General features: G+C 37.8%; 1 protein-coding gene across 3 annotated transcripts in view; it reads left to right on the top strand.

Moving 5' to 3' along the window:
- Positions 1-20,926, top strand: part of ITGA1 (integrin subunit alpha 1) — a 182,045-nt gene that overhangs the window by 129,809 nt on the left and 31,310 nt on the right. For all 3 annotated transcript variants that reach the window (XM_070774687.1, XM_019982758.2, XM_070774688.1), the window contains exons 13-19: positions 1,679-1,822; positions 2,944-3,201; positions 5,693-5,823; positions 12,333-12,499; positions 13,853-13,989; positions 15,962-16,072; positions 18,146-18,355. In XM_070774687.1, the coding sequence (XP_070630788.1) occupies positions 1,679-1,822; positions 2,944-3,201; positions 5,693-5,823; positions 12,333-12,499; positions 13,853-13,989; positions 15,962-16,072; positions 18,146-18,355 (1,158 nt within the window). The remainder of the gene's footprint in view (positions 1-1,678; positions 1,823-2,943; positions 3,202-5,692; positions 5,824-12,332; positions 12,500-13,852; positions 13,990-15,961; positions 16,073-18,145; positions 18,356-20,926) is intronic.

Raw genomic sequence — 20,926 nt, 5'->3', positions numbered from 1 at the left:
ACTCTTTGTGATCCCGTGGACTATAGGCAGTCACTCTCCTCTGTCCATGGGATTTCCCAGGCAAAAATACTGGAGTGCATTATTTCCTTCTCCAGGGAATATTCCTGACCCAGTGATCAAACCCACATCTCCTGCATCTCCTGCATTGCAGGCAGATTCTTTACCACTAAGCCACCAGGGAAGCCCCTTAGATCTGTTATCACTCTATTAGTTGTCTAAAAACCAGGAAATGTAAAATATGTAAAAAAAAAAAAAACTTATGAGCATTTGAGGAGAGTATCACAAATGATATAAATCATGAAAATTTGAGTTTCAAGTCTGGGAGAAAGAAGGCACCATGATTAAAATGTCAGCAACTCAAGCCTTAAAAAAATTTTTTTTTTTTAGTGGTATTTGGTTTTAGACATGTTTTCTATAACAGTGAGCGAAAATTCAAATGGTTGCAAGGGGCAGGGAGGTAGAGCCAATTAAAAAGCTGCTGGGCAGAAGACAACAGGAAGCGGGAGCCAAGGCCTGGGCAGCTTGTGGCTTAGCCCCAGCTCAACTCTGTATGGCTATTGCCATGTAAGAATGAAGGGCCAATATTGTCAGATCTTAAAAAATTTTAGTTATATTTGTAATTAATTCAATCTAAAAAGCGAAGACTTTTTAAACCCTTCATAAACCTGTGAGAAAAGGACATTCAAAAAACCAGTGTCTAGCAATTGTCTAAATGTCTAGCAATGTGTAAAATTGTAGAACTGGGGGGGTCTTGCAGAGGATGGAGTGAAATTTGCCAGTTAAGATAGTGGGGATTGTTAGGGAAGGATTAATTATCTAAGGGAATAGAATAGTTGCAGGTCTGAACTTAGGGGAGGTCACAATCTAGGGGATGCAAGGAGAGAAAGGAGTCGTAAATATGAAAGCCTGATCTATAATATAGTGGTAGAACCAGGAGAGCAAAAGTAACATCATAGAGGCCAAGACAGGAAGTTTCAAAGAGAAAATTATAAAAGCATCAAATTTCAAACACAAGTCAATATTTGGAAAAGTTATTGCACTTAGTGAAGCACAAGTACCCTGGATTTCCCTAAAACTCATTCCTGTCATTAAAGAGAACATATAATCCTGCTAGACCGTGGTCCCCCAGCAATCCTTTTATATTCCTCTACCTCCCGTGGCTGCTGGGACAAGACTTAGCCATTCTGTCAAGCAGACAGTCTTCTAAGACTCTTAGGTAAAATATGCTGCCCCGATGTTCCAAGGCAATTCAATTCCTTATGGTGTATTTCAGTTTATATTTTCACTTTACTGTATTCAAGCATATACTGAAGCCACTGGGAAATGCCCTGTATTGTTCATTTCATTTAAAAAATTGTTGTATTCTTACTGGTCTTTTCTAATTCACGCAGAAGAGAAGTTAGGGTAAAAATCCAAAGAAAATCCTTACTCTTATTCTCAAGCTACAGACTCTAATATGACAGCTGCTCATCCTCCTGGATGGAACTGACTCATATTCATTAACTTCATGTAGAACCAATAGCTCTCAGGTAGCATCAATTTCTGTATTTCATTTTCTTTGGCATCTGAATCCCAGATACTCTTCTCGACTGGTATAAGAGAAATACAGGTTTTTAGTTTCCTTGAGAGGTTCTGATGTTTATCAGACTGTTTTGTTCTGTTTTGTCTTGTGTCCTAGATCGGTTCCTACTTTGGAAGTGTTTTAACGACAATTGACATTGATAAAGATTCTAATACTGACATTCTTCTAGTCGGGGCTCCCATGTTCATGGGAAGAGAGAAGGAAGAACAAGGAAAAGTGTATGTCTACGCTCTGAATCAGGTAACGGTTACTTTGGTAGAAATTCAGGAAAGTCTCTTTCTTTGTTTCTTAAAATTTCAGTTAATAATGTTCTAATTTTTCACTCACTCTGCAAAAGGAACAAAGAAGCTTTCGGGGCCAATCTACCTTACTAACCCCTCAGCCTCTAAATTAACATTTAGAATTGTAGCAAAATAACTCAAACAGTTAGATATTTTCTGCTTATAAATGTGAACTTTATTAAGAGTATATAGAATAAAGATAAATACATTTCACTAAATTGTTAAATTCACAGGGCAACCATTTGTGAGCTCTGGTCTAGGAGTGGGTCACATTAACAGTTCAAGCTCTGTGTGAGTGTGCATGGGCACACACATGTGTGTGTAAAGGGAGGAGTGAGGAAAGACCGCAGAGAAGTAGTGAATGTTATGGCGGTCACACCAAACACTGAGCAAACTGCTGTGGGCTTTGGAATACTTCACTCAGCTGCAGTGAGATGTTTGTTTTTCTGATCATAGCCTCAGACATCATTTGCTAAGTGAAATAATTCTTGACTTCTTCATTAGAAGAATTTTTGCTGTTTACAGCAGAGTTGGGATGTATCTATTTAGCTTGTTAAATTTTTAGTCTTTTCCATTTAATTATTTTAAATCATAAATTATATGTCTTTCTCCCTATCATCTTTTTGATTCCTCCTGTCAACATTTTTTGGTCCTGTTCTGTTTTTCCCTTTTTCCCAAGAAACTGTGTTCCTGTTCATCATTTCTGTCCTTTATAGGGAAGCATATGGAGAGACTTTTCCGAAAACACAATAATAGGTAAAGAAAGGATAGTGACACAAAATGAGAATTTAAAAATTCAGCTCTTCAGCTTTAAAAAGTTGCTGTTGAATTATATACTCATTTGATTACATTAAAAAGAGACTCCATTAAAAGCCTCAGTACATCCTTGTCTACACTCCTATAATCTGTGGAAATTTCTCACTTTGCTCTCATATAGACACAAGTCTTAAGAAATTTTGCAAACTTTACCCTTCAGGTACAAATGATCTTTAATAGCACTGATTTAGTACATACTTTAAAACTTTGCTCTGCTGTAGTTATGACAGAAATCCATAAGGATTCTGTTTATCTTTCTTCCAGACAAGGTTTGAATATCAAATGAGCCTGGAACCCATTAAGCAGACTTGTTGTTCATCTCTGAAGCACAACTCATGCACAAAGGAAAACAGAAACGAGCCATGTGGGGCTCGTTTTGGAACAGCTATTGCTGCTGTGAAAGATCTCAACCTTGATGGGTTTAATGACATCGTGATCGGAGCGCCCCTGGAAGATGATCATGGAGGAGCTGTGTACATTTATCACGGAAGTGGCAAGACTATAAGAGAGGAGTACGCACAAGTAAGAAGTGAAGCCTACAGATTCCTTCATTTATTTATTATCTTAGTGTAACAGGCGTGGATGTTACCAAAATACAGTAATGGTATATAGTCATACAGTCAGTAGCAATGTATGGGGTTTTTAAAATTTTATCAGTCATTGAGAAAGCATTGGTTTATTATATTATTTGTGTGTTTCTAATCCTGTGATTCTTGCCCTTAATTGATAAGTGGGTTCAATACCAGGCATTACCTGTCTTGCTTCACGAACTATTTAATTTTTTCTTCTGACTCTTGGGAAACTAGATTTCTAAGTTTTCTTCATAGTAGAATTACTTGTATTGAATATTTTATTTTGTCTAGTTTTTCTTTTCTGTTGTCATATGCCTTGTCTTCATGACTTAATCTTTTTTTTTAATTGAAGGATAATTGCTTTACAATTGACTTGATCTTTTGAAATGGCAAAAACGTAGAACGAAAGAGCACTTTTTAACGATGCTGTTTACCAACTACAGTGTGTCTGATCCTAAACACAGGGTACCACTTTCTGAGTAAGAGAATAGTAATTATATGATTTAGCCAATAAAGGAGAAGAAATGGTTTTTATATTCAGTACCCATGTTTTTATAATAAAATCACATTAATTTTATATTTATGAATTAAATTGCTGTATTTTCATAAAAATAAATTTGGACTTCTGAAGGTTTATAATTTTCTACCAAGTAATCCCTCTTGTAAAAACTCTGAATAATTAAGTTTAACCTGCAGGGGATTTCTATTGTTCTTGATTTAAATTTATTGTCAGCTAATGACTCTATAAATTAGAGCCTAATATATAAATTAGAACTTTTTCCTACATGAGACAAATGTCCATTTACAGAAGTGTTTTATCTATGACAAAAGTAAAAGAATTTAAAGGGATTCTTCTATTGCAATTGTCTGTTTTTAAGTAACCATAGTTAATTGGACATTGAACAACTACTTATGAATAAAATAGAATTCACTACTTTTCTAACTTATGTATGAAAAGAAAAACAGAACAACAGTTATTTCTTTTTATTTGTAAATGTTCTTTGGCTCCATAGTCAACAGAATTCTCAAAATCTATTCATGCCTTGTGAAGTTGTCCTTAATTTTTCATTGTCATAATGACATTAATAGTGAAAAACAAAATAAAGGGCATATTTCAGTAATATATTTTAACTAACAAGACTCCGATCTGTTTAATAAGTGATTTGCTTCTTTTAAAAATCTTCATGGTACTTCATAACTGGAAACAGGCAATATTAACTATTGGAGTGTGATGGAATCAGGTACTGGAAGCAGGAGTTTCTTGTGTTCTTCACATTATTCATTCTGGTTCAATACCTCAAACTTAATGGAGTGGCATTTGCAATATAAAAATAAGGATTTTAAAATCATTAATAAGTAGACTAGATTCTTATCAGCAATTGTTTTGTAAAATGATGATAAATCAAGATGCAGCTTTAAGCAACAAAAACAATAAAGAATATTAGAGTTGAGTTTGTTTAATTATTGGCAGAATGCTTTCCCAAGAATAGGTGAGAAATGTGCTCCTTCATTGCTATGGTAACTAGAGGTGCTGCCTGTGTATGGAATGATCCAGAATCAAACTGAATCAAGCCCTCCAGAAGCAGTGGGGTCAATAACTCCTGATTTCTCTGCTGAAAAATATAAGGAAACAATTTCCAGTGAACCACAAACCTTTAGGCTTGAAAGATGTTTTCATTTGCTTTGCCTTATTTGGCTTAAATTTTATGACATTCAAGTGGAAGATAGAATAAGGAGACTCCAAGTTTAGGGAGAGTTTGTCAGGACTCCCTGCCATCAGGTTCTGTTAAAATGCTATCAGCTTGAACCTGAGCTAAGTTAGGAAGTACAGATGCCAAACACATTATGTATGGTAATGTGCATGAGAACTCCCTATTCATTTGTGCTTCCCAACACTGTGGATACATGTGAATGAAATAGAATCTATTATGCTCTTGACTTTTAGTACCATTTTTGACAGACAGTAAAGATGACATATTGAAAAATGTATTTGATGGAATGTATTCTTTATACCCAGGCTCAAAGTTCAGTGAACCCCAAATTGACCCTAGGATAATTTTCCACTCCCCCTCTTGCTTGTATGATGTGTTTCCAGTACCCTTATATATCTCTGTGTAATGGAATTGAACAGAAACTAGAAAGCAGAGCCAATTACTCATAATGTTTTCCTTGAGGATTAGACAAGATGACGTTATATAATATTTTTCCCTCTCTCTGGTGTCAATAACCCTGAGATGACTTTGTCTGCACTATAAAAAGAATATCCTTTGGGAACATCTGAGTAATTCTTCTTGTCCCCACATGAGAGGCCTCTTGGGCAGGTTTCCAAAAGATCTCTCATTTAAATTTTTTGTCAACCAATCCAAGTTCTCAGATTTATTTGAAACGGTTTTTCAAGAGACTCTTCTGACATTAAAAACTCTCTGTTGGTATTTTCACAGCGTATTCCATCAGGGGGAGATGGCGAGACACTGAAATTTTTTGGCCAGTCTATTCACGGAGAAATGGATTTAAATGGTGATGGTCTGACTGATGTCACTATTGGGGGCCTTGGTGGTGCTGCCCTCTTCTGGTATGTATTTTAATAACATCCAATTAATCTGATCCACAACATCCGCAAATTAACATGACACATTACTGAGTCCTCGCTTGAGTGCGTGTGTGCTAAGTCGCTCCAGTCGTGTCTTTGCAACTTCAGACTGCAACACTATGGACTGTAGCCTGCCAGGTTCCTCTGTCCATGGGATTCCCCAGGCAAGAATACTGGAGAGGATTGCCATGCCCTCTTCCAAGGGATATTCCTAACCCAGGGATGGAACCCCAGTCTCTTATGTCTCCTACATTGGCAGGCATGTATTTTAATAATATCCAGTTATTAATGATAATATTTTACAGATAGGTCAGGAAGATGCCCTGGAGAAGGAAATAGCAACTCCAGTAATCTTGCCTGGAAAATCCCATGGACAGAGGAGCCTGGCAGCCTACAGTCCATAGAGTCACAAGAGTGGGACACGACTTAGTGACTAAATAACCAGACCTCAGAGAATGATCAGAGTTTGTATACAAAATGTCCATTTCTTTTTTTTGCTCCCATATTCAGAAAAAAATTATGCAGTTTGGGAATCTGAGAAACTGATCAATCTTAAAAATAAAGCACCTGTATTAAAAGAACAAGTAGAATCAACTCTTAATGTGGGTTATCTATTATGTGATTGTCATTCTGCTTAGAGGAGGGGATAGGGGAAAAGAAGGCCTCATACAGGTTGTATATAAACAAGAAAGTTTCCCTAAATTTACTTACAAGCTTTTAGGGATAACTGACTCTTCATTCATTTATATAGTGCATAGAACTAGACATTTGCGCATCACTGACTGATTATATTGTTGGTCAAGTGTAAAAGCATCTACAATAGTGTCTTCTCTCAGTCTTTAAAATGCCTGCATCCCCAAATTAATTTCAGTTAATTGTAACACCCTCATCAATAGTCAGATATGTTCACTAATGCCAATTAATTAATTAGCTTATTAATAAAATAATAAGTTATTAATTAATGGCATTAATAACTAGCTTTAACTAGTTAAAAGACAATTTCAAAAGTTTTCTATTTTTTAAAATGTGATTATTTCAAAAAAAATGTAAACAAAATCAATAAAATATCAATAACCTCATGAGAAATTTGTGTGACAATTTTGAAAAATGTCACAAATTTTGTTAAAACATATAAAAGGATTTAATAAATTAAAAAATATTTTCACCTATGCCTTGATGGAAAGTCCATGTGTTGATTCTTTCAAATTAATCATTAGTTTAGTGCAATTCAGATGGTCTTTTTTCAAACTTTATATAGAAAGATAGTAAAGAAAATTATGAAAGAGGTGAAGATAGAGACTTGAAAAATATGACTTTGTCATAATTTAAGATAATCCTTAAGAACTAAAGGTCAAATAAAAGTTGTACACTAAACTACACAGAGAGGAACTATTATGCTTTTTTAAAACTTTTAACCATGCAGCAGAAGGAAAGGAGAATGCCTAGAAAAGGAGAATGCTAGGCAGCATGATCTGTGACTTTTGGGGAAGACCACTGAAAACCAAGGCTCCAAACCAGAAGTCACCAGTTTCAGGAACAACAAATACATTTAGTTTTTGTTTGAACTGCTAATTCTGGGTTAATTCATTAGGATAATCTTTACCCACAAATATTTATTGTGTCCTCCTCCTTGTATTAAAAAACATACACATGTTTTAAGGGCAACTTTTATTCTCCAATTTGTGTCAAGGGCTACTTTCAAAGCCCTGAAAACTTGTTTCTGGCCTCTCCTGCCCCCAGTCAAGGCTTTATCATTGATGAGCCAGAATAACAGAGTTGGGTTCCTGACATCACATAGCAAAATGGACCAAACCAGCACAATAAAACACAAAGACCAAGATTGGCAGTGCTGAAGAGGGAACTCAGAGTGGATACAGCTGGCAGGCAAAAAACAGAGGCCCACTCAGCAGTCAGGGATGTCCAGGAGAGCCCAATCCTGTGGGCTAGACTGAGCTGTAGATTCTATAAAGATCTGTGTGGAGCAGAGAGGAGGTGTGGGGTAGGGAGAGGTCAAGGCAAACTTATGCCTGAAGAATCCAAACTATACACTCTCATTCACTCATTAATTGCTGGTGAAAGGGTAAATGGTTAAAACCCATTAGCAGGCCTTTGTCACTAAAGTGTTAAAAAGCCTTAAAGTGTTCTTTTTTAAAAATTTTACCCCATTATTGCAAAATTCAGACTTAAATTGAAGAAAGTAGGGAAAACCACGAGACCATTCAGGTATGACCTAAATCAAATCCCTTACAATTATAGAGTGGAAGTGACAGGGATTAGATCTGATAGGCAGAGTGCCTAAAGAACTATGGACAGAGGTTCCTGACATTGTACAGGAGGCAGTGATCAAGACCATCCCCAAGAAAAAGAAATGCAAAAAGGCAAAATGGTTGTCTGAGGAGGCCTTATAAGTAGCTGAGTAAAAGAAGAGAAGCTTAAGGTAAAGGAGAAAAAAGATATACCCATTTGAATGCAGAGTTCCAAAGAATAGCAAGGAGAGATAAGAAAACCTTCTTCAGTGATCAGTGCAAAGATATAGAAGACAATAATAGAATGGGAAAGACTAGAGATCTCTTCAAGAAAACTAGAGATACCAAGGGAACGTTTCATGCAAAGATGGGCACTATAAAAGATAGAAATGCTATGGACTTAACAGAAGCAGAAGATATTAAGAAAAGGTGGCAAGAATACACAGAAGAACCGTATAAAAATGATCTTCATGACCCAGATAACCACGATGGTGTGATCGCTGACCTAGAGTCAGACATCCTGGAATGCGAAGTCAAGTGGGCCTTAGGAAGCATCACTACAAACAAAGCTAGTGGAGGTGATGAAATTCCAGCTGAGCCATTTAAAATCCTAAAAGATGATGCTGTGAAAGTGCTGCACTCAAAATGCCAGCAAATTTGGAAAACTCAGCAGTGGCCACAGGACTGGAAAAGGTCAGTTTTCATTCCAATCCCAAAGAAAGGCAATGCCAAAGAATATTCAAACTACCGCACAATTGCACTTATCTCACAGGCTAGCAAAGTAATGCTCAAAATTCTCTAAGCCAGGCTTCAAAAGTATGTGAATCATGAACTTCCAGATGTTCAAGCTGGATTTAGAAAAGGCAGAGGAACCAGAGATCAAATTGCCAACATCCTTTGGATCATGAAAAAGCAAGAGAGTTCCAGAAAAACATCTACTGCTTTATTGACTATGCCAAAGCCTTTGACTGTGTGGATCACAACAAACAGTTGTGTTTCCACAACTGTGTGGAAAATTCTGAAAGAGATGGGAATACGAGACCACCTGACCTGCCTCCTGAGAAATCTGTATACAGGTCAAGAAGCAACAGTTAGAACTGGACGTGGAAAAACAGACTGGTTCCAAGCAGGAAAAGGAGTACGTCAAGGCTGTATACTGTCACCCTGCTTATTTAACTTATATGCAGAGTAGTACATCATGAGAAACACTGGGCTGGAAGAAGCACAAGCTAGAATCAAGATTGCAGGGAGAAATATCAATAACCTCAGATATGCAGATGACGCCACCCTTATGGCAGAAAGTGAAGAAGAACTAAAGAGCCTCTTGATGAAAGTGAAAGAAGAGAGTAAAAAGTTGGCTTAAAACTCAACATTAGAAACTAAGATCATGGCATCTGGTCCCATCACTTCATGGCAAAATAGATGGGGAAACAATGAAAACAGTGAGAGACTTTATTTTGGAGGGTTCCAAAATCACTGCAAATGGTGAGTGCAACCATGAAATTAAAAGATGCTTGCTCCTTGGAAGAAAAGCTATGACCAACCTAGACAGCATATTAAAAAAGTAGAGACATTACTTTGCCAACAAAGGTCCATCTAGTCAAAGCTATGGTTTTTCCAATAGTCATGTATGGTTGTGAGAGTTGGACTATAAAGAAAGCTGAGCGCCGAAGAATTGATGCTTTTGTACTGTGGTGTTGGAGAAGATTCTTGAGAGTCCCTTAGATTGCAAGGAGATCAAAGCAGTCTATCCTAAAGGAAATCAGTCCTGAATATTCATTGGAAGGACTGATGCCGAAGCTGAAACTCCGATACTTTGGCCACCTGATGGGAAGAAGTGACTCATTGGAAAAGACCCTGATGCTGGGAAAGATTGAAGGCGGGAGGAGAAGGGGACGACAGAGGATGAGGTAGGTGGTTGGATGGCATCACCAACTCGATGGACATGAGTTTGAGCAAGCTCCAGGAGTTGGTAATGGATAGGGAGGCCTAGCATGCTGCAGTCCATGGGGTTGCAGAGAATCAGACATGGCTGAGCAACTGAACTGAATTGAAATTTTTTTAAAGATAAAATCTATGGTTTGAGATGTATGATCTTTAGAATAATCATAATGCTGTAGGTTTTAGATTTTTTTTAAGGAGTTAAGATACATATCCAATAAGAGAAGTTTGAATAAATAGATGTAATAAATAGATGTTCATGTATTTGTTGGAACAGTATGCTGCTGCTGCTGCTAAGTCACATCAGTCATGTCTGACTCTGTGTGATCCCATGGACGGCAGCCCACCAGGCTCCTCTGTCCCTGGGACTGTCATAATATTCTAATAAAAACAAAAATATTGGAAAGTTGTTTGTAATTTTTTTAAGTAGGTATGCTTATATATGTATTTGGGCCAGTGTTTATATATGCATATATGTGTGTGTATGTGTGTGTGTGTATGTCTCTCTCTCTTCTCTCTCTATTTCTCTCTCTCCATATATATATGTATTTATATGAATAGTGATTAGTGCTGGGTGATAGAATTACAACTGTTTTGTATTTTTTTGTTTCTTTTATTATATTTTCATATTTTCTATAGGTAAATTGTTTTAAGAGAAAAAATATATAATTTTTTAAATGCAAAAACATAAACAGAGTCCTATGTATTCACAAGATCGTTGTTGCTGTTCAGTCGCTAAGTCATGTCTGACTTTTTTGCAACCCATGGACTGTAGCTCACCAGGTTGTTCTGTCCAAGGGGATTCTCCTGGCAAGAATACTGGAGTGGGTTGCCATTCCCTTCTCCAGGGCACCTTACCGACCAGGGATTGAACCCACATCTCCTGCATTGGCAGGCGGATTCTAAGAGCCAGTCTGATTGCAAAGCAAAAGCCAGATAAAGGTATTTAACAATTATACTGGCTTCATTCTAAGCCTCTAAGCCTGAGGTCATTGACTTCAGGCTCCATATACTCTCTTTGCCTAATTTTGGATTACTGTGCTCTCACTTTGGATTAGTGGAAATCACCGGACATTGGAATTAGAAAGACTGGGTTTAAATCCTAGTTTAAATCCCTGGACAGCTTCTGACAAAATAATCTCTCAAAGTCTTGGTTATATGTAAAACAGAGAAAATAATATGTCTTGTTATGAAAGTTAATTTAAAATGTAAGTGAATAATAAACAGCATGTGTATAAGAATAAATAGCACAGCGCTTCTCGCGCTATTCTGCTTCTCTTTCCTGGAAACAGGAGCAGGGCCGACCCTACAAGAAGAACAGACAAGTATTAGAGTTCACCAAAGTTGTCCAGGGGTCCTCTGGACTCTTCCCAGGTTGGGAACAAACTCAAAGGTGCTGAAAATATGGTTTTGGTTCTGAGGTTGCACCTGGCTACTTGAGTTCATCTCTTTTCTATCATAGGCAATTACAGTTCCTTGGCCTATCAATTGTAGGGAAGGAAGATTAATTTTCCTTGTACCTTTCTGATTTCCTAGCTGAGACTTCTGTAATGAAAGACAGATTAACAGAACGAACTAAAACAAACAAAACCCAGAAAATACCCAGAAGTTTATTAGAACACATATACCTCATGTATACATGGGAGATAATGAATAACTCTCTGAGGTAGCTTAGAATTCACACTTAAAAATTATCTTAATAGGGAAAGGAAAGGGAGATGTAGGCCTCCTAGGGAAAATGGATGATTTTTAGGAAAGATGAATAGGCCCTTAATAGATGGGAGGTAAAACAGTTTGTAACAAAGTTTTTCCGGGTGTGGTGTCCACTCCAGCCTCCTCTCCTGTGACAAGTTGATCTTCTCTGGTTGATGACACTCCTGGGAAAGGATTTATGACAACTGAGTTCTCTTTAGAGGATGCATCTTTAGGCAGTTAATTGGAGTTCTGAGAAAGCCTTTCAGCATTTGTTGTATTTTAAGTGCCCGCAGTTCAAATGATCAGTATACCAAAGTGGCATGCTTTGCGGAGGTGTGTCCTGAACTGCTATAGTCATATTTTAGGGTGACATATTCTGCCACCCTTCAGAACCCAATGCCTAACATGGTTCCAGAATAACCAGGGTGTCTTCAGAACGTCAGGTACAATCTCCTCTGTATCAAAGCATCACGAGTGAAAGGCATCCTGAGAATCCACGCTGCACACAAAGAAGAATCATCTCGGATCGCTCACTCGGCACTCCCGAAAGGATGGCATGCATTAAATGTAAAAATAAATAGTGATCCCCCGTGGCTTATGCGTTTGCAGGTCTCGAGATGTGGCTGTCGTTAAAGTGACCATGAATTTTGAACCCAATAAAGTGAATATTCAAAAGAAGAACTGCCGTGTGGAGGGAAAGGAAACGGTGTGTATAAATGCCACGGTGTGTTTCAATGTGAAACTGAAGTCCAAAGAAAACGTGGTTTATGAAGCTGGTAAGTGTCACACATACAGAAGTACTTTGGAGCAGGAGGACAGTGTATTCTATTTGCTCCCACAGGATGAATCCCGTAAGATAGTGTATTTCCCTCGATGATAGGAATCTTACATCACATTGCCTCTGTGAACATACTGAACCTTGAAAAAAATTCTAACGTAGAAGGAATGGGTTATGGAACCTGTAAATTCTGGAGCAGAAACTACATAGTTATATTTGGTTGCCTTCCATAGTTGGATTCCATATTTCTCCTCTGGCTCTCCTATTTACTCTGAACAATCAAGTGCCAGAGAAAGAGAGAGAAAGAGACACCAATCCTAAGGCAGAGTTGAAGACTGGGCTCTCTCCAGTAAGACTGATATTACAAAGGACCTGAATGCCCCTACCTTCCTGAGATCTCTGCTCCAATCAGAAGGTGACCCTTGTTTTTTAGGGTCACACAGATCCCGTGTGTGTGTTCTCAGGCCATTACATCAGCCTGGGTATCCCCTTTTTGCCTATATTCTACAATTCCTAAAGCAGTTTTTAATGATACTGAAATAAGCTGGAGCCAAAACTGTGAAGATCATTGGCTGCCCAATAGTAGTTTAGACTGCAAACCAAATATAAGTAGAATGAGAAAAATGATTAATCCTTAAAATCTATTTTTCTTAGCTTGCACTACATGTGCCTATTTATGATCTGCAATAGACCTCTGACTGGAAGATAAATGAGCTATAGGAATGTAAAATAATGACTTACATTATCATATACATTATTTGTCTTATTTTTATATAGTAATTAAGCAAGGAAATAAGATTGCTGCCTTCATATAAAGTATAAGGCCTAACTTGTTTTCCTTATCGTGGTATGCTTATTTTTTTTTAACTTTCATTTATTTAGCTTATTTTATTATATCCTTTAAATAGTCAAAAATGACATCTTTTATAATGTAAGTTTAAAATATCATTAATGTATATTTTTGCCTCTGTTGAAATACAACATAGTCAATATTCTAAACAGGGTCTAACATTTCTAAATTAAAAAAAAAAAACTAAGTGAAAACCCAGTAAACATACCCACATGGTCAAGAAATTAGGTAGTATGTAGGTAGGTGTGTGTAAACATACATCTACATTTTAAAATAAGTATAATTAAACATTAAAAGCCTTGCAAACTTGGAGAGTTCTTTAGAGTTCCTCAAGATTATCTTCATGACTTCACATACTATTGTACTACAGTAATGTGAAGATGCTGAATAACGTGTTAACTGGTTGCTCTAGAGATTTTTCTATAATATTAATGAGCTGGATCATATGATAATAACCCCAAATAAGCATGTCTGCCGATTATTCTTTTTTTATTTTTATAGATATGCAGTACCGTGTCACATTAGATTCTCTAAGACAGATATCACGGAGTTTTTTCTCTGGAACTCAAGAGAGGAAGATTCAAAGAAACATCACAGTTCGAGAGTCAGAATGCACTAAGCATTCCTTCTACATGTTGGCAAGTAAATCATATATAATAGCTGACTTATTCCAGATCAAAATAAAATAGAGATGCCTTATTTCAAGTCAGTCAATCTTACGTTTACTTCAAAGTACAAATCATGAACTAAACTTTGTTCACTTTTCTTAGAAAATCACAGATCTGATTTTCTAATTTCCAAATATGTATCATAAAGCTATCTTTCATATTCCTTCTGTATGTTATCAGACATCCATATATTATGGAACAGTAAAAGGCACGGTGCACCAGCTGATAGAGATCTTGTATTTCATTCATTTATTCATTTCATTCATTCATTCTTTCAACTTGAAAGCATCACTGAACTTTTGCAGGCCTTGTCTGTCAATTGCGGCTCAGTGGTTACATGCCCTGAGGGGGAACTGTTGGGCCTTATGCTTTCTGGGGTCTGTTTTTGTCCATGGAACTACGTGTTTCACTCTTTGACTTTAGGCTGAAGGGAAAATATCTGGCATTTTCCATCATCTGTAAGCTTTATGCTACCTGTTTCTATTTTAGTGGGTGAGGGAGCCTTGGAAAGCAAATTTTAACCTCTAGAGATGGCTGCTAAGCCAGTTTGAACCATTTGAAATGCATTTTATTGGATCACTGTGTACGTGGAGCAAGAGTCTCTTAAAATGTATGTGACACTAAAGAAAAAGAAAAGCAGAACAGATGTACTGAGAAAACACTGATTTTAGTAATGGAGATTGAAACTTAGAGACTTGAACATGATCTTGGAATTTTACATGAAATAGCCTATTTGCCCCCACTTCTGACCTATTTCATTATTCCTGATGAATATTTCATATTTTGAAAATATTGTAGCCAGGGGCAGGAAAGTGACAGAAGATATGCAAGCTGGTGTGCCATGCTTATTCTTCCTCAGTGATTTTCAAGTCAGTATTCCTCACAACATATATCAAGATAAGCTTTTTTGATCAACATTGAATTCAGTCTATGGTGAGAAAAATAAAAATGGAGTTAATTTTCTCTTTGCTTCATCAGAATTGAAACTTTAGGAGTTAGGACTTAGATAAAATTTGAAAAGGTGTGAAACCAGATTTGGCAATCCCTCCAACCTACTCACTGTTGTATATATTTCTCCAAAAATTTAGCATCTAGCTATATCTGGGCACTGGTATTGAAAGGAATGAACTAGTTTCAAAATTTCCAGAATACTTCTGGATTTTGATGGATATGTTAACGTTTGTCATGGAGTCAGCCAGGAGAGAATTTGTAGCCCAGCTTACCTACATTCTGAGTAATTTTGACAAAGTGGTTTAGTCTCTTAGTTTTATTTATCTGTAAAATAAAGTTTTATTTTATTTATCTATTTATTTATTTATCTGTAAAATAAAGATTATAATTATTATGTGTCTTGGAAGATTGTTGAAATAATTCTCAATAATGTGTATAAAGCTCATAATTCTGGCCATGCCATAAATGATGGCTGGCACTGATGGTAATAAAAAAAATTGATCACATCCATATTATTTTCATATCCTTTCACATTATAAAATTCTTACAACTCAAGGTATATATCATATTAAAGAAATGCAACTCAGTTTAAAGAAGGGTTTCTCCTGAAGTTGAGAGATGTTCCTAGAAGTATTACATAGTGTTTTTTAGCTCAAAGTCTCAAGAGAAACGATATTGTTATGCAAGTAGCTTGGAGCTGTACATCCTGACATGGTCAAGTACAACCTATCCATCATTCCAACAGGCCCGTCTGAGAAGCTGGACGTGAGTCATAGGGTTACAGTTGGAAGCCTCTGTGTTCCGGAAGTGTCTCTTGTCAAGGCAGAAGGGCAGTCTCTCTCTAGTGAAGCAAAAGCCTGATCAGGTCATATGTCAGATCAGGAGCACAATAAGCCTGACAATAAGCCTGACCCATGGGGCAGGAGAAGAAAGCCATCACAGGGCCCAAGAAATATGATGCCAGTGACATGTTCTGTGTTTTGACCTCTAGGACAAGCATGACTTTCGGGATTCTGTGAGAATAACTTTGGATTTTAATCTTACCGATCCAGAAAATGGGCCTGTTCTTGATGATTCTCTACCAAATTCAGTACATGAATATGTAAGTCAGATTTTTAAAATTTAGAATGCCTATTTGTGAATATATTGGGGAAAAACCCTGAAACATATAAACAGATGCACACACACAAGCCTAAAGCAATTATTTTAATTTTTTAAAAAAGGAATTAGATTTTTCTAGACTTTTCTCAATTCTACTAACTTCCTTTTGCTGGAGTTTAAGGGAACTTACAAATGACACCTATTTTTATCTTTTCTGAATTTAGGAGCACTTGAAAGAAAGATATGAGTTGGCCAACTGGAACTCCCCTTTATTACTAATGAACACTGGGTTCCAGGGCATGGTTTGAGTATAATGGGGGTCCTCCTACAGAGCCAGGCTTAGGCCACAGGTAACTAAATAGGTCATTAGCAGTGCTCACTAACCTCTGGCCTTCTGGGGGACCCACTTTGTAAAACTTGCAGAATGGAAATGTGATGTATGCTTCCCCGTGGGCTCACCACTGCCCCAACAGCAGAAGACACAGGAGGGGACTAAACTGTGCTCACCTAGCTTATGCTTCCAAGTTCAGTCTACTGTCTGATCGCTGCGGAAGAGTGAGATTGTGAGTGTGGCACGGATGGGATTTGTTACTCATTCAGTCGTGTCTGATTCTTTGTGATCACATGGACTGTAGCCCACCAGGCTCCTCTGCCCATGGGGTTTTCCAGACAAGAATACTGGACTGGGTTGCCATTCCCTTCTCCAACTAATGGAGTTGGGAAGGGAAATTCATTTTCCCCTGCACATATCTTCTGCTTTCCCTTCCTTCCTTACAAGTATATTTACTGTGTGTCTTTCATGTTCCAGGCATCAGAACTTGCAGTTCTAACCTAGGAAACAAGTATTAGGTAGTCATTACAGGACATGCCCTGGAGGAGAACTTCAGAGCTCAAAGGGAACTTCTGCTACACTGAGGTATCAAGGATTAGAAAGTGAAAAGTGAAAGTTAGTAATGTCCAACTCTTTGTGACCCCATGGACTATACAGTCCATGGAATTTTCCAGGTCAGAATACTGGAGTGGGTAGCCATTCCCTTCTCCAGGGGATCTTCCCAAGCCTCCCTGGAACTTAGGCCACTGCAGTTGAGATCTGAAGCACAGGAAGGTTTTTCCATCCTATTAGAGGAGTGGAGAGGGCAGTGTTCCAGGAAGAGGTTCCATACTAAGGTTCAGACACATAAAAGAAACTCACGAAGCTCACCAGTGCTGCTGAAGCTGAAGAGCAAGGGCAGAAGGTGATGTGAGATGACAGGAGGCACAGGCAGGAGCCAGATCACCAGGACTTTGTGCCACTGCACAGACTTTAATTGTTCCTGAAGAGCCGAGGAATGCTCTTGATGGCTTTAGTTGGTTTGGTGATAGCACTGGATTTTTGGGGGTTCTTTTAAGAATTACTTCAGCTGCAAGGTGGAAACTGTTTGGAGGGAATCAAGAGTGGGTATGGAAGACCAGTCAGGGAGTTGTTGCTTTAGTTCAGGGAGCAAGTAAGAAGAGCTGGCTAGAGATAGAGGTGGAAATGCAGAGGCAAGGAGGTGTGGAAGGTATTTAGAACAGAGGTAGAGTGGATGGTTCTTGGTGATGGGTTGGATAAGGGGGAGGGGCTGAATGAAGAAGAGGAGTCAAGGAAAGTGCCCAGTTAGGTGGTTTGATCTTTTTCTACCCGCTTGACCGAAGCTATTATGATCTTGAGTACTTGATTCTTTTAAAGAGAAAATCTCATGATCAGAGGTGAGTGTTACAGTGTTCTCTCACAACTTTGGATCATGGAGTACTTGACTTATTTCTTTGAAACCGTTGCTGTTCTGGCAGATGAAAACCAGTGAAAAACATCTGTGAAAACTGTGCATTCCTTAAAAGACTGGAAAAATTTATAGCCAAAAGTAAAAATTACAATTTTCCCCTATAAATTATAGGAACAACTATAAAAATTCCTTATGATTTCTGCAGTGAAATCTGCTCTCTTTATGATCTGCTTATTTTGGAAATATGTCATTTCTTTTATGCAAGTTCGTAGGTAATTTTCAATAATGCCTAGCTAAATTTTGAAAAAAATGCTTTTCTGTGACCGTTTCAGATTCCCTTTGCCAAAGATTGTGGAAACAAGGAAAAATGTGTCTCGGACCTTGCCTTGGATGTATCCACCACAGAAAAGGGCCTGCTTATTGTCAAGTCCCACAATGATAAGTTCAATGTTAGCCTCACAGTCAAAAATAAAAAGGACAGTGCCTATAACACCAGAACCATAGTGAATTATTCTCCAAATCTAATTTTTTCAGGAATTGAGGTAAACCTTCAGTTTTATATTTATTTTATTCTTGTAATAATCATGCATTGAACCTACTTTTCAAACTACTGTGGTAACTTTTATTACATTGATTTTAGAAGACTAGAAAGCATTTTGTACAAAACTAGCACTTACTAATGATGAAAGGACCAAATTTGTTTTTTAAGTTTTCGTTTTGATGTATTTCTTTAGAGGTGTATGACTTTTCTTGGATTCAGTATCCAGAAAGGATCGCTGATGTACCAAAACTGTAGGCTTCACAGAAGACTTACATCACTGAAATTGAGACTAAGTCAAAAGAGTTTAACAGAAGGGCAGAGAAGGAGCAGTACATTTGCTGAACAATAACAAAACATTTATGTGCATAAAAATCAAGATACCATTCCCCACTTTCTATGCATGATCCTTACATTGGCAAGGGAGTTGTATTAAATAACTCTGTCTCATTGTCATGACAGAAGGGTTTTTTATATTATTATTTTGGCAGTAACATATAGCTGCATAAGATGATCTATCAGGATTAATTAATACTTCCAAATTTGAACTTTGCAATTAAATATGATCTCTGAATTAACTCCCCTGGATTAAAATTCTGTGTATATTTATATGTATATTTATATTTATATGAATTAGTACTATATATGATTGATATTAAAACCAAGTATGCTTAATATATATAATATTAAAACTTCAATTGTCCAAGTTCTGTAAATTCAGATTTTCACTGATGTGTGTGTGTTTGTGTGTTAGTCACTCAGTCACGTCCGACTCTGCGACCCCTATGGACTGTAGCCCACCAGGCTCCTCTGTCCAAGGGATTCTCCAGCCGAGTACTGGAGTGGGTTGCCATTTCCTTCTCCAATTTATTAGGACATCACTCAGGAACATGATACTAAGATCGGCTTAAAAAATGTTCTGTATTACTGCCACATAGTTTAGATTCAGTAAAGAATGTTAAATAAAAATCTCAAAGAGCAAAGCAATGCCAGGAAAATAGTACCCCTGAATTTTTCTGAGAAAAGAGACGTGTATTGAAAGTCACTCTCTGTGTCTTCTTCAGCTGACTTCATGGCGTTGGCAGAGAAATCAACGAGGCCTCTCTCTAAATACTTCTATTTACCATAACAATCCTAATAATAATAGTTTTTTCTTGAGTTGTATTATGTGTCAGATACTGTTCTGTAAGCTTTATTTAATTCTCATTAATTCCTTTGCAAGTAAGGTGTTACAGTACCGCGGAGATTCTAAGATAAACCCTCTTTTTACACTTTAATGCTTCTGTAATTGCATTTTACAATTGATATGCTTATTTTATGGGTGGCATTATTGTTTCCTTTTTGTTGTATGTAAAATACTGGTGAGTCTCACATTCAAAGGCAGTTTCAATTTGATGAGATAGAGTTTGACTAACCCCCAGTAGATGGAAAATCAGACCCAGAGAAGAGAGGAGTCCTGATGAGAATAAAGCTAACAGTGCAGGGCTCAGAGTTTAAATCCTGGTGGTCCCAGGTCTGAGCTCAAGCTCTTACCCACTTCTCCAGTGACGACCATTCACTGTGGACTTCCACGTGGTCATCGTGCCGGTGTGGATGATTTCCTACAAACACCTGCTGACCCTGAGGCAGATGGTGTTAGTCCTCCCAGTTTTCAGTAGAAGATCCAAACGGGCTGGTTTGACATGCTTCGTTCCTACCCCCGTCCTTACTGAGGTGCTGTAAGCACCTCACATTTTCTTGAGCTGTGGGACAAGTGATCTTAGAATGCTGTTCAGTTCAGTTCAGTCGCTCAGTCATGTCTGACTCTTTGCGACCCCGTGAATTGCAGCACGCCAGGCCTCCCTGTCCATCACCAACTCCCGGAGTTTACTCAAACACGTCCATTGAGTCAGTGATGCCATCCAGCCATCTCATCCTCTGTCGTCCCCTTCTCCTACTGCCCCCAATCCCTCTGAGGATCAGGGTCTTTTCCAATGAGTCAACTCTTCACATGAGGTGGACAAAGTATTGGAGTTTCAGCTTCAGCATCAGTCCTTCCAATGAACACCCAGGACTGATCTCCTTTAGGATGGACTGGTTGGATCTCCTTGCAGTCCAAGGGACTCTCAAGAGTCTTCTCCAACACCACAGTTCAAAAGCATCAATTCTTCGGCGCTCAGCCTTCTTCACAGTCCAACTCTCACATCCATACATGACTACTAGAAAAAACCGTAGCCTTGACTAGACAGACCTTTGTTGGCAAAGTAATGTCTGTGCTTTTGAATATGCTATCTAGGTTGGTCATAACTTTCCTTCCAAGGAGTAAGTGTCTTTTAATTTCATGGCTGCAGTCACCATCTGCAGTGATTTTGGAGCCCCAAAAAATAAAGTCTGACACTGTTTCCACTGTTTCCCCATCTATTTCCCATGAAGTGATGGGACCAGATGCCATGATCTTCATTTTCTGAATGTTGAGCTTTAAGCCAACTTTTTCACTCTCCACTTTCACTTTCATCAAGAGGCTTTTGAGTTCCTCTTCACTTTTTGCCATAAGGGTGGTGTCATCTGCATATCTGAGGTTATTGATATTTCTCCC

The sequence above is a fragment of the Bos indicus genome, chromosome 20 (genome assembly GCF_029378745.1).
Source record: "Bos indicus isolate NIAB-ARS_2022 breed Sahiwal x Tharparkar chromosome 20, NIAB-ARS_B.indTharparkar_mat_pri_1.0, whole genome shotgun sequence".
NCBI classification, from domain to species: Eukaryota; Metazoa; Chordata; class Mammalia; order Artiodactyla; family Bovidae; genus Bos; species Bos indicus.
This window is presented reverse-complemented; position numbering and strand designations above follow the sequence as displayed.